Source organism: Scyliorhinus canicula, chromosome 12 (assembly GCF_902713615.1).
Source record: "Scyliorhinus canicula chromosome 12, sScyCan1.1, whole genome shotgun sequence".
In the NCBI taxonomy this organism is placed as follows: domain Eukaryota; kingdom Metazoa; phylum Chordata; class Chondrichthyes; order Carcharhiniformes; family Scyliorhinidae; genus Scyliorhinus; species Scyliorhinus canicula.
In genome coordinates this window covers 29,631,022-29,649,036 of record NC_052157.1, presented here as the reverse complement: position 1 = coordinate 29,649,036, position 18,015 = coordinate 29,631,022, and the positions used below count along the sequence as shown (strand labels likewise).

Here is an 18,015-nt window from a genome sequence, read left to right as displayed (position 1 = left end):
ACTACTAGAAGGATGTGGAGGCTTTGGAGAGGGCACAGAGGAGGTTTACCAGGATGTTGCCTGGTCTAGAGAGTGTTGGCTTTGTGGAGAGGCTGAATAGACTCTGACTGTTTTCATCAGAAAGACCGAGGTTGAGGGGTGACCTGATAGAGGTCTACAACATTATGAGGGGCATGGATAGACTGGATGGGCAGACACTCTTTCCCAGGGTGGAGGAGTCAGTTGCCAGGGGCATAGGTTTAAGGTCTGCGGGGCAAAGTTTAGAGGAGATGTGCGAGGCAGGTTTTTTATGTAGAAGGTGGTGAGTGCCTGGAACGCGTTGCCAGGGGAGGTTGTGGAAGCAGATACATTAACGGCGTTCAAAAGGCATCTTGACAAACACATGGATAGGATGGGTATAGAGGGATACGGTACAAAGAAGTGCTGAGGGTTTTTGGAAAAGGTTGATATCGTGACCAGTACAGGCTTGGGGGGGCCAAAGGGCCTGTTCCTGTGCTGTATTGTTCTTTGTTCTAACAGGACGGCACTGGTTATGACACGGGGAGGTAACAGCGGCAGCGGTTTGGGAGGCTATGAAGGCGGTCATCAGGGGGGAGTTAATCTCCATTAGGTCCCACAGAGAGAAGAGGGAGATGGCGGAGAGGGAGAGGTTGGTAGGAGAGATACATAGGGTGGACAGGAGGTACGCGGAGGTCCCCTTGGGGGGGGGCTGCTATAGGAGCGCCGGAAATTACAGGCGGAGTTTGATTTGCTGACCACGGAGAAGGCGGAGGCACAGTTGAGGAAAGTGAAAGGGGCAGTCTACGAGTATGGATGCTGGCGCACCAACTGCGCAGGAGGGAGACGGCCAGGGAGATCGGGGAAGTGCGGGATAAGGAAGGTAACACAGTGTTGATCCCAGAGAGGATCAATGAAGTCTTCAAGGAGTTCTATGGGAAGCTATATGAGTCAGAACCCCCGAGGAGAGGGGAAGGGATGAAGCAATTTATGGATGGGCTGAGGTTCCCAAGGGTGGATGAGGAGCGGGTGGAGGGACTGGGGGTCCCGATTCAGTTGGAGGAGGTAGTTAAGGGGCTGGCAAGTATGCAGTCGGGCAAGACTGCACACTTCCTCCACACTTGGGGCCAGGGGGAGAGACTGGGGGAGCTCCTGCTCAAGATAGTGGAGAGGAGCTTTCAATATTTAGGTATACAGGTGGCTAGGAGCTGGGATGCCCTACACAAGCACAACTTGTCTCGACTTGTAGAGCAGATGGAGGGAGACTTCAAAGGTGGGCCATGTTCCCATTTTCCCTCACAAGAAGACTGCAGACTGTGAAGATGACGGTTCTCCCCTGCTTCCTGTTCGTCTTGCAGTGCCTCCCCATTTTCATCCCGAAATCCTTTTTCAAGCGGGTAAACAGGATTATCACGGGATTTGTCTGGGCAAATAAAACCCCGCGAGTCAAGAGGGTATTCTTGGAGTGTAGTGGGGGGTTGGCACTGCCGAACCTCTGCAGCTACTATTGGGTGGCGAATGTGGTCATGATTAGGAAATGGGTAATGGAGGTGGGGGCGGTGTCATGCAAAGGCACCAGCCTAGGGGCACTAGTAACGGCACCGCTACCGTTCTCGCCGGCACGGTACACCACAAGCCCGGTGGTGTCGGCGGCACTGAGGGTCTGGGGTCAGTGTGGAGGAGGCACAGGAAGGAGGAGGGGGCCTCAGTTTGGACCCCGATACGGAACAACCACAGATTTGCTCCGGGCAGGATAGATGGGGGGTTCCAAGGCTGGTATAGGGCAGGCATTAGAAGGATGGGGGACCTGTTTATAGATGGGACTTTCCCCGGCATGCAGGCGCTGGAGGAGAAGTTCGGCCTCCCCCTGGGAAATGCTTTTAGATATCTCCAGGTTCGGGACTTTCTCAACAAACAGGTGGGGACATTTCAGCTGTTACCCCCGCGAAGGATACAGGACAGGGTGGTGTCTGGCATCTGGGTAGGAGAGGGGAAGGTGTCGGACATATATCAGGAGCTGCAGGAGGCGGAGGAAGCCTCAGTGGAGGAGCTGAAGGGCAAGTGGGAGGAGGAGCTGGATGAGGGCCTGTGGGCTGATGCCCTGGGCAGGGTGAATTTGTCCGCTTTATGCGCCAGGCTCAGTTTGATTCAATTTAAGGTGGTACACCAGGCTCACATGATGACGGCAAGAATGAGCAAGTTTTTTGGGGTAGAGGACAGGTGCGCGAGATGCGCAGGGAGTCCAACGAACCATGTCCATATGTTCTGGGCATGCTCGGCGCTTAAAGAATTCTGGCAGGACTTTGCGAAGGCTATGTCCAGGATTTTGGACACGCGGGTGAAGCCGAGTCCAACAATAGCGATATTTGGGGTGTTGGAGGATCCTGGAGTGCAGGAAGTGAAAGAGGCCGAGGTGTTGGCCTTTGCCTCCTTGGTAGCCCGGAGACGGATCCTGTTAATGTGGAGGGACTCAAAACCCCCGAGTGTGAAGACCTGGGTTAGTGACATGGCTGGGTTCCTCAGCCTGGAGTGAATAAAGTTTGCCTTGAGAGGGTCCTTGATGGGGTTCTCCCGGCGGTGGCAACCGTTCCTTGACTTTCTGGGGCAGCAGTAAAGTGTCAGCAGCAGCAGCAATGGTGGGGGGGGGGGGGGGTTGCTCAGGTGGGGGGGGGACTTGTTGATATAACGTGTATTTTTGTTTTGTATAATGATAGTAGCCACCCTGTATTGTTAAATATTTTGCGTTTATTGTTTTTCTTTTTGTTATGTAGAAATTCTGGTTGGAAAAAGCTTTAATAAAAATAATTTTTTAAAAAGAAGACGACACTGGTTGCGCTGGAGCACCCCCATACAGCTGATGGGCTGGCTGGGGCCAGAGGGCAACTAGGGGGGTGGCCTGGGGGCACCCATATGGCCCATGGCCCCAAGTTCACAGTGGGTAGTCAGCGGCGTGCGCAGCCACATGGCTGCCTTGTAGGCTGTGGCAATGGTGTTCCGTGCCCATTCACTCCAACCCCACAGCCCACCTCCTGGCCACCTCTGCTACTCTCCCCCCCCCCCCCCCCCCCCCCAAGCCCTGGCAAAAGGACATGTTGTGGTAGTCACCACTGTTTGTATAATATGTGTATTAGAGGTAATATGGTAAGGCTCCTGTACTACAGGTACGGGGGTAGATTCCTGCCTGCTGGCTCCACCCAGTAGGCAGAGTATAAATGTGTGTGTACACCGAGCTGCTACCATTTCCAGTAGCAGCTCCAGGAGACAACACATCTCTGCTTAATAAAACCTCTACTCTCGTTTCGTCGTAATTGATAGTGCATCACGTGTTCCGTCCTCTCTCTCTCTCTCTCTCTCTCTCTCTCTCTCTCGCTCTCTCTCTCTCTCTCTCTTTCTCTCTCTCTCTCAGCCATGGCGTCTGTTTCACAATTTTTAAAGGCACAAGTGAACCTCGCCGTCTGGAATGTGGTACATTGGAGGTGGAGAATTGCAACGGCCGGGGAAAATACCGGGTCGGGTCTGCTAATATGCCAACAGCGTTTATTGTACGTGCGCATCGCGCCGCTGTCGAGGCGGCGGAGAATTGCGATTTGGCGTGAAATCGGCGCCCGCCATGATATTGGCATCGGAACCGATTCTCCCCCAATCACATATCCCAATTCCGGCACCGGCCGATGTGGAATCCCGCCCAGTATGTTTTCAAGAAGTAGTTGAGGCCAGAACAAGCAGTTAGATGTAGCATTTAGGACGAAGGGGATCAAAGGGTATGAGGGAAAAGCGAGATTAGGTTGTTGTGTTGGATGATCAGCCACGATGATAATGAATGGTGGAGCAGGCTTGAAGGGCCGAATGGTCTCCTCCTGCTCCTGTTTTCTATGTTTCTATATCGCCACTCCTTCATCATTGCTGGGAAAAAAAAAATCCATGAACTGCCTAACAGCACTGTACCTGCATGGACTGCAACAGTTCAGAAGATGGTTTAGCACTGCTTTCTCGAGGGGAATTGGGGAAGGGCGATGATGCTGGTCTTACCAGCGACACACATACCCTGTGAACGAATAAACAAAAACAATCCCCACCCACCTTCCCGGCTACACGGGTTAGTGGAAAACAGGAGTTCTCTTTCCTCCTAGGGCTGTGGGTATGAGAACATTAGAACTTTCAAAATGAACATTCTGTTATGTAAGGGCATTAAGGGCAGTGAAACTGCCGGTGGGTATTACTGAGGTATAGATCGGTCATGATCTAACTGAATAGTGGTGCAGGCTCGAGGGACTGAATGATCTACTATCCCTTGCTGCCTCCATAGTACATCTTTGTCCTTCTTTTGTATAACTAAACCCGATCCAATTTCCATAATGGGTTTGTATGCTCCCCTAAATAACCAGGGGATTTTGAAATGATTCGATGAAATATTTTCACAAAAGGAATCTGCAGAAGATGTTCAGCTGCAAAAGTGTTTTGCCAGAGCCTGATGGAGCGTCACTCTCCCTTTCGTTCTGTTTCAGAATTCTGAGGCGCAGCAGGAGTCCCTGCAGAAAGAGGTGAGGAATAATTCCTCCGCCCTCGAGCAGTACAGTGAGATGAACAGATCCCTGACAACTCAGACGATTGGCTTGCAGGTAGAGAAATTAACCATCTCTGTTTGAGTAGCAGTGTAGCACCGCAGCATGTTTTTAGATGTGATGTAATAGAAAACCTACATGTGAACATACAGATTAGGGGCAGGAGTAGGCCACTCGGCCCCTCGAGCCTGCTCTGCCATTCAGTAAGATCATGGCTGACCTGATTGTAAACCCCCCCCCCCCCCCCACTTCCTGCCTACCACCAATAACTTTCACCCCCTTGTTAATCCAGCTCCGTCTCAAAAATATTAAAAGGCTCGGCTTCCACTGTCTTTTGAGGAAGAGAGTTCCATAACCTTCTGAAAAAATGTTTCTCCTCATCTCGGTCTTAAATGAGTGACCCCTTATTTTGAAACAGTGACCCCGGTTCTAGATTCTCTGACAAGATGAAACATCCTCTCCACATCAGCCCTGTCACTACCCCGCAGCATTTTAAATGTTTCAATCAAGTCACCTTTTATCATAGAATTTACCTTGCAGAAGGAGGCCATTCGGCCCATTGAGTCAACAACGGTTCTGGGAAAGAGCACCCTACCCAAGGTCAACACCTCCACCCTATCCCTTAACCCAGTAACCCCACCCAACACTAAGGGCAATTTTGGACACTAAGGGCAATTTAGCATGGCCAATCCACCCAACCTGCACATCTTTGGACTGTGGGAGGAAACCGGAGCACCCGGATGAAACCCACGCACACACGGGGAGGATGTGCAGACTCCGCATAGACAGTGACCCAAGCCGGAATCGAAGGGACCTTGGAGCTGTGCATCAATTGTGCTATCCACAAGCTATTGTGCTGCTAATCTCTCATGGATACAAACCTGACCTCTCCAACCGTTCCTCATATGGCAATCCGCCCATTCCTATTAAATATAGTATAGTAAACCTTCTCTCACCTCTTTCTAATGCACTTGCATCTTTCCTTAAAAAATGGGATCAAGGGGCAGCACGGTGGCGCAGTGGATTAGCATTGCTGCCTCACGGCGCCGAGGTTCCAGGTTCGATCCCAGCTCTGGGTCACTGTCCTTGTGGAGTTTGCACATTCTCCTCGAGTTTGCGTGGGTTATTGGCCCCCTCCCCCACAACCCAAAGATGTTCAGGGATTGGCCACGATAAAAATGGCCCCTTAATTGGAAAAAAAATGAATTGGGTACTCTAAAATTTATTTTTAAAATATTTTTTTAAAACTCCATCAGCTTTCCTAATTACTTGCAGTAGCTGTACACCAACCTTTTGTGTTTCATGCACTAGGACACCCAGATCTCTCTGCACCTCGGAGCTCTGGAATCTCGCGCCACTTAGTGATCTTTTTTATTCTTCTTGCCAAAATGGACAATTGCGCCCGCGTTATAGTCTATTTGCCAGATTTTTGCTCACTTTAACTTATCTCTTCTCTTTGCAACCTCCTTGCGTCCTTTTCATAATTTGCTTGTCTACCTATCTTTGTGACATCAGCAAATTTACTAATCACACCATCAGTCCCTTCTTCCATGTCATTATATGAATTGTAAAAAGCTGAGGCTGGAGCACTGATCTCTATGGTACACCTTTCCCATATACTGACAACCAGAAAATCACCCTTTTCTGCCAATCCTTTCCTCTTAGCTAGTCAATCTTCAACCAAATATGTTACCCCATGAGCTTTTATTTTCCAGGATAGCCTTTGATGTATCACCTTATCAAATGCCGCCTGGAAATCCAAGTACAGTACATCTACCATATCCCCTTTATCCACAGTACATGGGACCTCTTCAAAGAGCTGCAGTAAATTGGTTGAACATGATTTTCCTTTCACAATACCATGTTGACTCTACCTGATTGCCTTGAATGTTTCCAAGCGCCCTGTGACAGCATCTTTAATAATGATTTCTAATATTTTCCCTAAGACAGATTTAAGGTAAACTGGCCTATAGTTTCCTGCTTTCTGTCTCCCTCCCTTTTTGAATAAAAAAGTTACATTTGCTATCTTCCAATGTAATGGAACTTCCCCGAATCTACGGAACTTTGGAAAATTAAAACCACTGCATCGACTATCTCAAGACCTTAGGGTGAAGTCCATCCGGACCAGGGGATTTGTCAGCCGGACCCAGCAATTTGCTCAATACCACTTCTCTTATAATTGGAATTGTCCTTAGTTTTTTCCTTCCTTCCATTTCTTCGATCCCAGCTATTCCTGGTAAGTTACTTGTGTTCCCTATTGCAAAAACCGATGCAACATATCTGTTTTATTCATTTACCATAGCCCTGGGCTGTGCTTGCTTGTGATTTGTCAAAGGGAATCCCAAAACAGGAGGCTGAAGTTGTGCAATTTTTATCAGTACCTCTGGGGACCTGCGATATCCTGCCGTAAGGCAGCCTGAAATTTTAAATGCTAGGTTGAAAGCACATTTGAATAAACTTCAAAACCACAGGAGACAGCAGGGGGTAGAAATGAAATATCAGCCAGAATTTCATGGTGGTGCCAGTGATGGCTTCTGCCAATTAACGCAGAACCAGGCCTGTTGGCGTCGGCGGGAATGTGTTCCCCACTAACTCTCCAGATGGCGCTGAAGGTTCGAGCAATAGTGGGGTAGATTTTGACTTTGCGCAATAGTGTCAAATGGGTGCTAGAGGTGGGGGGAGATGGTGGCATAGTGGGACCATCACTGGACTAGTAATCCAGAGGTCCAGGCTAATGCTCTGGGGACATGGGTTCAAATCCCACCATGCCAATTGGTGGAATTCTTTTTTAAAATAAATTTAGAGTACCCAATTAATTTTGTTTTCAATTAAGGGGCAATTTAGCGTGGCCAATCTAGTTATTTTACTGTTTTAATAAAAAGATATGGCCAATCTACCTACCATGCACATATTTGGGTTTTATGGAGGTGAGACCCATGCAGACATGGGGAGAATGTGCAACCTCCACAGAACAGTCACCTGGGTCCGGGATCGAACCTGGGTCTTCAGTGCCGTGAGGAAACAGTACAGCGTAACTGCGGCACCACGTCACCCCAACTGGTGAAATTCAAAGTCAATTGATAAGTCCTGGAGTGTAAAGCCTAGCTCAGTAAAGGTGGCCACGAAACTATCATTGATTATCATAAAAACCCACCTGGTTCATTAACATCCTTTAGGGAAGGGAATCTGCTGTCCTTATCTGGCCTGGCCCACATGTGACTCTTGTGTCTCTTAACGGCTCTCTGAAATGTCCTAGCAACCTTGTGGGTTCAGGGTAATTAAGGATGGGCAACAAATGCTGGCCTTGCCAGTGACAACCACATCTAATGAAAGGAAATATACGACAAAAATATAGAACTGACTGCCCTTTTCCATTGTTCCTCAATTCCCAGTGGCACTAAATATAGTTAGAGATAAACCAGGAGAATTATTTGATCTTGCCTGTTTACATCATTGCAGAAAGTCACCAGAAACCACAGTTTAAAGTTTCCACCCCACAATGAGAGCAATCTTAGGTTTGAAAAGTGTAGATATTTAATAGTAAAGAAAGACTCGATGGATACGTGGATTTATCAATTTTGATACTCTAAAAGAATGGAATCGGATGTTTGTAGGTTGTACCCGCATAAGATCACAGTGTGAGCAGAAACCTGCAACTTCAGGCTTCTATAGAACTCCCAGAATTTATCAAAATGTTTATGTGCCAGTCCAGTCAGACCTGCATCGGCTGCACAGATACAGTGATAACGGTGCTTTTACCGCACCATCTTGGTAACAAGAATGGTTCAGTAGACAGAGAGATCTTATGGTAGATTCCTGCATTTAACATTCATGCTTCGAGTACCAACTGCTGATTTGGAATAAGTGTAGGTGCAGCCCTATTCTACCATCCCCTAGTCCAGTGCCCCGGGCACTGGATGATCCTCACACTACAGCACAGCTCTTTCAAAGCATCATTAAAATACGTAAGTCAGGTACGAAGAAACAAACTGTGTGTTCCTGTAATTGGTGTATTTTTAAAAATATTTTTGTTTCGCTTTTTTTTTGCAAAGTTTACGAAAAGACCATACATTTACATATCGTAGCAAGAGTAGACCCCCCCCCCCCCCCCCCCCCCGCCACCACAATCTCAATATCGAATATACTTCCCCTTAACTATTTAAGTGTTTTATTGGCGTCATGTTTTATACTAAATATCATCACGGTTTTAATTATTTACATGTAATCGGTGTTTTTGACTAACTGTCAAAGCAGTTGTTCCCAGAACTCCTGGTTGGCATGTGCTCCCAAAGTACACAGCAGAACAGGATGTGTGACTGGGCACGTTGTTTTTTCCCCCCAGAAATCTCTCTTAGATTCAGCAGCAGATGCCACGAAGAGAAGGGAGGAAATTGAAGAACTCCGAAAGACATATCACCAGTCACTGGAGCAAATGAAAGAGAAGGAGCAGCAGATACAGAGTGCGCAAGATGAAAATCAGATCCTGAAACTTAAGGTAATCAATGCTCTGAGGCATCACTGCACATGTAGTGAGGTTTTAAGCAAACAGCCTGAATAATAGACCAGATACAATACCTACCCTTGTATTGAATATTGTACTAGAGCCCCCGTTAAGTACCGGGCGGCACGTTAACACAGTGGTTAGCACTGATGCTTCATAGCGACAGGGTCCCGGATTTGATTCCCGGCTTGTGTCACTGTCCATGTGGAGTCTGCACGTTATCCCTGTGACTGCGTGGGTTTCCTCCGGGGTTTCCTCCGCGTGCTCCGGTTTCCTCCCACAAGTCCCGAAAGACGTGCTTGTTGGGTGAATTGGGTATTCTGAATTCTCCCTCCGTGTACCCGAACTGGCGCTGCAGTGTGGCGTCTAGGGGCTTTTCACAGTAACTTCACTGCATTGTTAATGTAAACTTACTTGTGACAATAAAGATTATTATTTTAAAAAAAGTTAAATAGTGAGAATTTGTGTACAATGTTGGGAAATTGATATAATGCATATGAGTCATGGGAAATTGTGGGAAATTGTCTTTTCCTATATATCCCCTTGGTTGTTGAAGCTTTACCCTCTGAATCGTACATTCCTATGATTTATCCTTTTACTCTTGTAGTTGTTTCTTGCACACACAGCAACCCTGCAAGTGAGTGAGTTAAGCTTTTGACTCTAGTTTTTTTTCCCTGTCTATCCAAAGAACTCTTCATACCTGAACCCTTTCCTTTACATCCGTGGCAGATATCGCAACAAATCATCATTTATTGTGTGAAAGAATTAATGTAATTGTACATGGAAATACGCTGAAAGATAGCAGACAGACCGGCGATTTCAGTACATAACTGATGATAACCAGGCTCTGACCTTTTCCGTAGATTAGGACAGTTTTAAAAAACTTATTTGTTCACGGGATGTGGAAGTCATTGGCTCGGCCAACACTTGCCCAATCCTACTTGCTCTTGAGGAGGTGATACTGAATCACTGCAGTCCACAGGAAAAGGTGTTGATACCTTTAAAATGATATCAGTTGCTCGCAGGTACTTTTTTTTTCGAAATTCACATTCGCGCCATAATTTGGCTTTTACTTCTAACCATTGCCCAGAATAATTGTTATTTAAACATTAGCATTACTGCAGCATTCACAGCTTAAGCTTTACAAGAGGCTGAAATGTGAAAAAACCCACTGATCGCTCAAATAGCTGAAGTTAATATTTGCCTTCTGGTCAGAACTATGAGGCAGAACTTAATAATAATAATTGCTTATTGTCAAAAGTAGGCTTCAATGAAGTTACTGTGAAATGCCCCTAGTCGCCACATTCTGGCGCCTGTTCGGGGAGGCCGGTACAGGAATTGACCCGCGCTGCTGGCCTTGTTCTGCATTACAAGCCAGCTGTTTAGCCCACTGTGCTAAAGCAGCCCCTTTGTGCTTTAAGTGAAGTCGCTGCTCTGATTATCCTAAATGCTGCCAAGCTAATGGAATTTGCAGGCTGTTATTTTACTCATGACTGGACAAGAGGTGCTAAATAATGTAGGTGAAGTCATGAAAGCTCATATTTTTGTTTAATAATTTCACACCTGTAAACGTGTCACAGTGTTTCAGAGATATTCTCAGGCACAATGTTCAGCAATTGCACTGAACTAGAGTGAGTTCAAACTTCAGGTCAAATCTGCATTCTTGGCCTGGATTGTAATTATTATTGTAATTTATTTGCTTGTCGTCATGCAGCCTCTATGTCAGGATCCCGAAGCCTGATGTAAATTCTGGCCCTGTGTCTTGAGGATGCTTGGCTGTGCTTTTAACAACTTGGGAGAGAGCAGAAATGAGTGTTTCAGGCACTTGGGCCACCTGTACTGAGAAACCTTGGGCGCAATTCTCCGCTCTCACAAAAATTCAGAGAATAGCGGGCGGCGTAAATTTTTACGGACACGCTGGTCCGACGCCCTCCCGCTATTCTTCCCCCCCCCACGCCCGCCTCCCGACACGAATCGCTGCCCGCCGTTTTTTTACGGCGAGCAGTGATTCTCTCCTGGCCGATGGGCCAATTTCCAAGGCCTTTACGGCTGTTTTTACAAGCGTAAAACACACCTGCTCTGACCGTTCGTAAAAACGGCCGTAAAGTCATGTTCTCTGGAACCATGGCACTGATTGGCCGTGCCAAGGGTGCCATGGGTCCGCGATCGGTGGGCACCGATTGCCCGTCTGTCTGCTATCTTTCAGCGTATTTCCATGTACAATTACATTAATTCTTTAACACAATAAATGATGATTTGTTGCGATATCTGCCATGGATGTAAAAGAAAGGGTACAGGTGGGCACCGATCGCGGGCAGCGGGTACTTACCCCGCGCACTCTTTCTCCCTCCGCCGCTCCGATGGATCCATCCGCGGGGCTTCTGCGGGGCATAATGGCCCGCGCATGCGCGTGTTTCACGCACAAGCGCGATGACGTCATCTGCGCATACGCGGGTTGGAGTTGATCAATCCGCGCATGCGCGGCTGACGTCATCTGACGCGTCAGCCGTCGCTAACTCTGGCTAGCGGGCTTAACGAAATTTGCCGGAGTTCACGGACGCGCGATGCTAGCCCTGACCGGGGCGATGAATCGGTTCCCGGTCGGGGGGGGGGCGGAGGCTGGCGTCAAACGCGCCCGTTTTTGACGCCAGCTTCCCGAGTTTTCGTAACTCGGGAGAATCGCGCCCCTATTCTTTTATGCTGTTGTCGGGAGTGGGTTTCCGCGCTCAGGACAGGAATTAGGAACGTAGCACGAGGAGTGGGCCATTCACCCAATTAACCCTGCCCCACCATTCAGTACGATCAAGGCTGCTTGTCCACTTCAATGCCTTTTTCCACACACTATCCTCTTAGCCCTTTGTGTAATTGGTATTTAAAAATCATCAATCTCTGCTTTAAACATACTTCAATGGCAAAGCTTCCGCCAGCCCTCCGGGGTAGAGAATTCCAAAGCTTCAACACCCTCTGTGTAAAGAAATTTCTTGTCATCTCAGTCCCAAGTGGCTTCCCCATTATTTTGAAATTGTTCCCCCTGGTTCTAGACTCCTGAACCAAGGGAAACATCTTGCCTGCATCTATCCTCTCTACCCTTTAAGTATTTTGTAGGTTTCAATGGGGGTCACCTCTCTTTCTGCAAAACTCTAGAGAACTCAGGCCCAGTTTCCCCAATCTCTTCATAAGACAGTCCCGCCACCCCCGGAACAAGTCTGGTGAACCTTCGTTGCACTCCCTGTATAAAGAGATAAAGGAGTCTTTTTCAGGATGGCAGCCAGTGACTCGTGGTGTGCCTTGGGTCGGTGTTGGGACCACAACTTTTCACAATATACGTTAACAATCTGGAACAAGGAACTAAGGGCATTGTTGCTAAGTTTGCAGATGATACAAAGATGCACAGAGAGACAGGTAGTATTGAGGAAGCAGTGAGGCTGCAGAGGGACTTGGACAGGTTAGGAGAGTGGGCAAGGAAGTGGCAGATGGAATACAATGTGGAAAAGTGTGAGGTTATGCATTTTGGGAGGGAGATTGGAGGCATAGACTATTTTCTAAATGGGAAAAGGCTTAGGAAATCAAAAGCACAAAGGCACTTGGGAGTCCTTGTTCGAGAGTCTTTTAAGGTTAACGTGCAGGTTCAGTCAACGTTTAGGAAGACAAATGCAATGTTGGCACTCGTGTCGAGAGGGCTAGAATGCAAGACCAGGGATGTACTTCTGAGACTGTATGAGACTCTGGTCAGACCCCATTTGGAGTATAGTGAGCTGCCTGGGCACCGTATCTAAGGAAGGACGTGCTGGCCTTGGAAAGGGTCCACAAAACGTTCACAAGAATGATCCCTTTATGAAGAACTTGTCATATGAGGGGTGGCTGAAGACTCTGGGTTTAAAAGGATATGGGGGGGATCTTATTGAAATTTACAGGATACTGAGAGGTCTAGATAGCGTGAATGTGGAGAAGATGTTTCCACTGTAGAAAAAGCTAGAACCCGTGGGCACAGCCTCAGACTGAAGGGACGATCCTTTAAAACTGGGATGAGGAGGAATTTCTTCAGCCAGAGGGTGTGAATCTGTGGATTACTCTTTGCCGCAGAAGAATTTGGATGCCAAATCACAGAGTGTTTTTAAGACATAGATAGGTTATTGAATAATAAGGGGATCAGGGGTTATGGGGAGAAGACAGGAGACTGGGAATGGGAAACATATCAGCCACGATTGAATGGTGGAGCAGACTCGATGGGCTGAGGGGCCTAATTTCTGCTTCTATGTTTTATTGTCTTATGTGGCAATAATATCCTTCCTAAGGGAGGGGACCAAAACTGCACATATTACTCCAGGTGTGATCTAATCAAGCTCCTATACAATTGAAGCAAGACTTCGCTACCCCTGTACTCCAATTCTCTTGCGATGAAAGCTAACACACCATTAGCCTTCCTAATTGTTTGCTGCACCTACATGTTAACCTTTAGTGAGACCTTTTCGAGTCATTGGCAATTTGCCGCTGATGTCACAACTGCAGTTGACAACAGTGCAAATACTCTACATGGCAATCTTTGAACAAACTCCATAAAGAGCAAGCCGCCCTCTATAACTACACTGCTTAAATTGGAGAGTTCTGGAGATAATGAGCAGCTAATCTATTCAATCTGATCACAGTAAAATCCGCTCATCGACTACCTGTGTGTTGAGTACAGCAGTAGTCCAGGCACGGTCCTCCCCACATACATGGGGCAAAATTCTCCCAACGGGAGACTAAGTGCCGATGCCGGAGTGGAAACCGGAGTGGTTCACTCCGGCGTCGGAGGCTGTTCCTCGCCCCCTATTCTCCCATCCCCAGGGGGCTAGGAGCGGCGCCGCGTAAATTATGACATACTTGACATCACCTACGCATGCGCGGGTTGGCGCGGTTGCCGTCCTCCCCGCAGGCGCCCCGCAAGACATGGAGGATTGATCTTGCGGGGCGGCGGAGGAAAAGAGTGCGTCCTTTAGAGACGCCGGCCCGCCAATCGGTGGGCACCGATCGCGGGCCAGACCCCTACTGAGCGACCCCTGGTGCTCGATTCTCCATACCCCCCCCCCCCCCCCCCCCACAGGCCGCACACGCACATTCGCACGCTGTTCACGCCGGCAGTGACCAGGTGTGGTTGGCACCGGTGTGAACCCGTCGGATTGGGCAGGCCGCTCGGCCCATTCGGGCCGGAGAATTGCCGCTCGACCGTTAGAAACGGTGAGCGGCGATTCACCGAGCGGCCTGTCGTGAAACGCAGCATGCCGTTTTGGGGGAGGTGGGAGAAACACGGGCGGGTGCTTGGGCAGCGTGGCGGGAATCGCCCGGCACTCCCGCGATTCTCCCACCCGACGTGGGGGTCGGAGAATCGCACCCATGGAGTTGTGTTTCAATACCATGCCTTCTTACACACTGTTCATATCTGCTTGTGTTGAAGGGTCTGAATCCCTTGAAGACCAGGTATCTGTCAGGATCTCAATTTACAATTTAGCGTGGCCAATCCACCTACCCTGCACATCTTTGGGTTGTAGGGGTGAGACCCACGCAGACATGGGGAGAATGCGTAAACTCCACATGGACAGGGGCCGGGATCGAACCCGGGTCCTTGACGGTGAGGCAGCGGTGCTAACCGCTGTGCCACTGTGCCACCCTATCACATCAAAATCTAATAATAACAGTAATGTTTATTATTGTCACAAGTAGGCTTACACTGTAATAAAGTTACTGTGAAAATACCCTAGTAGTAGTAATTCATATTGAGTTAAATAATTCACTTCTGTATTTATTTCTTTTCACCGTATTACAGATAGAATCATCTCAGGAAGCCAATGCCAGTGCAATGCGAGATATGACCAGGAAACTCTATGATAAATATGAAGCTAAACTGAAAGAGGCCAAGGAGCAACACCAGGCTGAAATGGAAGCCATACAGGTATGTATGGCTGCTGTGCCCCTCGAATCAGAGAACCCCTACAGTGCAGAAAGAGGACATTTGGCCCATCGAGTCTGCACTGACCCTCGAAAACAGCACTCTACTTAGGTCCATTCCCCCACCCCATCCCCGTAACCTAACCTACACATCTTTGGACACAATTTAGCATTGTCAATCCACCTAACCTGTAACGGGAGAAGAACACAGGATTCCTGATTGGGCGGGGGTGGGGGGGGTCTTTGTTCAAGCCTTTACCAATCTCCGTTTTGAAATAGGTTATCACTATTTCAACCCACCTCATCCCTGGCACCTAATGATCAGTGACCCAACTTAATCCTGCACTTCCATCTCTACGAGACTATGGAATGGTGAAGGCCCTGACTTTTGAAAGCCAGGTGAGGATTTCACACACCACTATGATAACATCAAGGACAAAGTTGCTTCTGATCTTGGTAGAAAGCCCGACACTCCCAAGTAAGCGAAGCACTTCAAGAACAAACTTTAGATTTCTCTCTCTTTGCGTTTACACCATTACACTACAGTGCTCTGTGCTGAACGGCTCACCAGACAGCAAACTAGAGAGTGAAACCCACTGAATTCTGCCGCTTCTAATTTTAAATGTTATAGCTAGCGAAACATTAATGATTGAATTGACACGTCCCTACGGGTGTAAGATAGATGCTAAAATATCCCAAACATACAAATGTACAGATGAGAAGCAGTTCCCGAAGTTGCTGTCGGTTTTAAGAAGAGAAATGAAGATGAACATGGACAGCTTCTCCGTCATTACTATTGCAAAATTGTTGCTTGAAACCTTCTGGTTGAGAGATTGGTCTTCCAAATTTAGTTCCTACATTTAAGCATCAATAATAATTCAACCCTCAAGTTAAATAAATAAATAAATAATCTTTATTGTTGCTTCTATCTGTTGGTTTTAAATGGCCACCGTCAATATCAGCCTGTAACTTCCTGCTTCCCCAGTGTCGGATTTGGGGAGTATCCCAAAGATGCACTGGGGAATCCCTCTCTGAAGTTCCCAGGTAAGGATTTACGTGGCAATTGTCCAGAAGTGCTAACTTCCGCTGGATAATTTGCTGTGGGAACCATCCAATGTAAATAGGTAACTTTGTATGGTGTTGCCAGGGTTATGCTAATAGTTACTCTGAAAGAGTTAGAAGAAATACAACAATTCCTAAGTTCAGCGTAATTATTTTAAACACCTAGACCAAGCCCTACACGGGACACCCCCCCCCCCCCCCCCAACCCCCACCCCCATGCAGAGAACCCACAATCCCGACTAATCAACCCTCGGCTTATTCCCAACTCCCCCTGCTGCCCCCGACAGCACCCCCCAAATCTGCAGGCCCAATTCTAAGGACCCCTCTGCCTGCCTACCCACTCAACCCAGTTCCTCACCCATTGCGGAACCGCCCCTGCGGAGTGATCCCGTCTAACTTTGGTGGAAAAACGTGGCGAACGGCCAAGATCGGAATTTCAGGGTCTTTCCGGCTGCCGTGGCTCTTCCATTCCCATCGACGTCAATGTGCATTTTGAATGCATTTTCCAGCCTCACCATGACACGGCCGTAAAGTTCCGCCCCAAGTAAACCAGCACTCCAGCGACCACGTGCATCTGCTTCAGCTTTATCTCTTTTTTTAAAAAGTATTTTTATTCCACAAATTTTCAACATTTTTACAATTTATAACGCATCCACAAACCACCCCCACCCCGGCAACCAACTCCCCAGAATGAAAATAGACAACCCCCAATCATGGGGGGGGGGGGAACATCGAGGATGGCCAGGCTTGCGACCGGGGGGGGCCACCGATCGGCGGGCGTGTGCAATCTCGGGGGTGGGAGCCCTATATTGTGGGAGCTGGTCTGCGGTGTGGGTTGGCCATGCCGTGCGGGGCCGCCACCGCGTGCATGCACGGACACCCGGCCGGAAGTGCCGGGTCCCTTATCAGCAGCCGGAGCTGCACGGACTACTCTGGGGCCCTGCTAGCCCCCTTCAGGTAAGTGAATCGCTCTGGACTTTCTTCAGGAAAGTCCAGAGTGATTCGCACCCGATTTCTCGCTGGCGTGGGGACATAGCCCCATGACGGGGAATCCCGGTCCCCGAATGTGGCTTCTAGGGAACTGGGTTCCACATCCACATGTAAAACCCTGAAATGGTGCTGAATACCGTCCTCCAAAACCTTTCCAGCTTCGGGCATGCCCAAAACACATAATAATTATAATTTTTATTGTCACAAGTAGGGTTACTTTAACACTGCAATGAAGTTACTGTGAAAAGCCCCTAGTCGCATCGATCACAGACACCCTTCACCTCTTCGAATAGCTGGCTCAGCCTAAACTTTGTAAGGTACATCCTGTTCAATACTTCCAGCCGTATCAGACCCAGCTTCTCACACGAGGTCAAGGCGTTTTCCCTCCGCAGCATCTCACACCACAAGCCCTCCTCCAACACCACCTCCATCTCTTCCTCCCACTTTGACTTAACCCCCTTCATGGACACCTCATCCTCCTCCACAATCCTCCCATAAATCACCGAGATGACCCACCCCCCAAACCCACTTCCGCTGACAGCACTGCCTGCAACAACGAGGAGGCAGGCGCTATCGGGAAGGTCAGGAAGGCTTTCCTTGGAACGACCCGTACCTGCGTATACCTAAGGCTTTTGCCCTGCGCCGGTCCAAACTTCTCATCCAACTCCTCCAACCTCTCAAATCGCCCTCCCAGAAACAAATCCTTCATTTCCTTGAGCCCCCTCACTTCCCATTCCCGGAACGTTGCATCCATCCTCCCTGGCTTGAACCATGATTCCCCCTAATCGGCATCCCCCCAACCAAGCTACCAAACTAAAATGCTGCCTAAACTGCCTCCAGATCTTCAGCGTGGCCGGCACCATGGGACTCACCGAGTATTTTCCTGACGCCATTGGGAGCGGCACCATTGCCAGCGACCGCAACCCGACCCCCTACACGAGTCCGCCTCCAACCTCACCATCAAAGCCCGCATCTCCC

The 18,015-nt window shown here is 48.5% G+C and overlaps 1 protein-coding gene across 2 annotated transcripts in view; it reads left to right on the top strand.

Moving 5' to 3' along the window:
• The window catches only part of LOC119974374 (myocardial zonula adherens protein), a 92,145-nt gene that overhangs the window by 59,728 nt on the left and 14,402 nt on the right, over positions 1 to 18,015 (top strand). The window contains exons 6-8 of one of the 2 annotated variants that reach the window (XM_038813168.1): positions 4,503 to 4,616; positions 8,902 to 9,054; positions 14,864 to 14,989. In XM_038813168.1, the coding sequence (XP_038669096.1) occupies positions 4,503 to 4,616; positions 8,902 to 9,054; positions 14,864 to 14,989 (393 nt within the window). The remainder of the gene's footprint in view (positions 1 to 4,502; positions 4,617 to 8,901; positions 9,055 to 14,863; positions 14,990 to 18,015) is intronic. The other variant, XM_038813169.1, reaches the window with a different exon arrangement.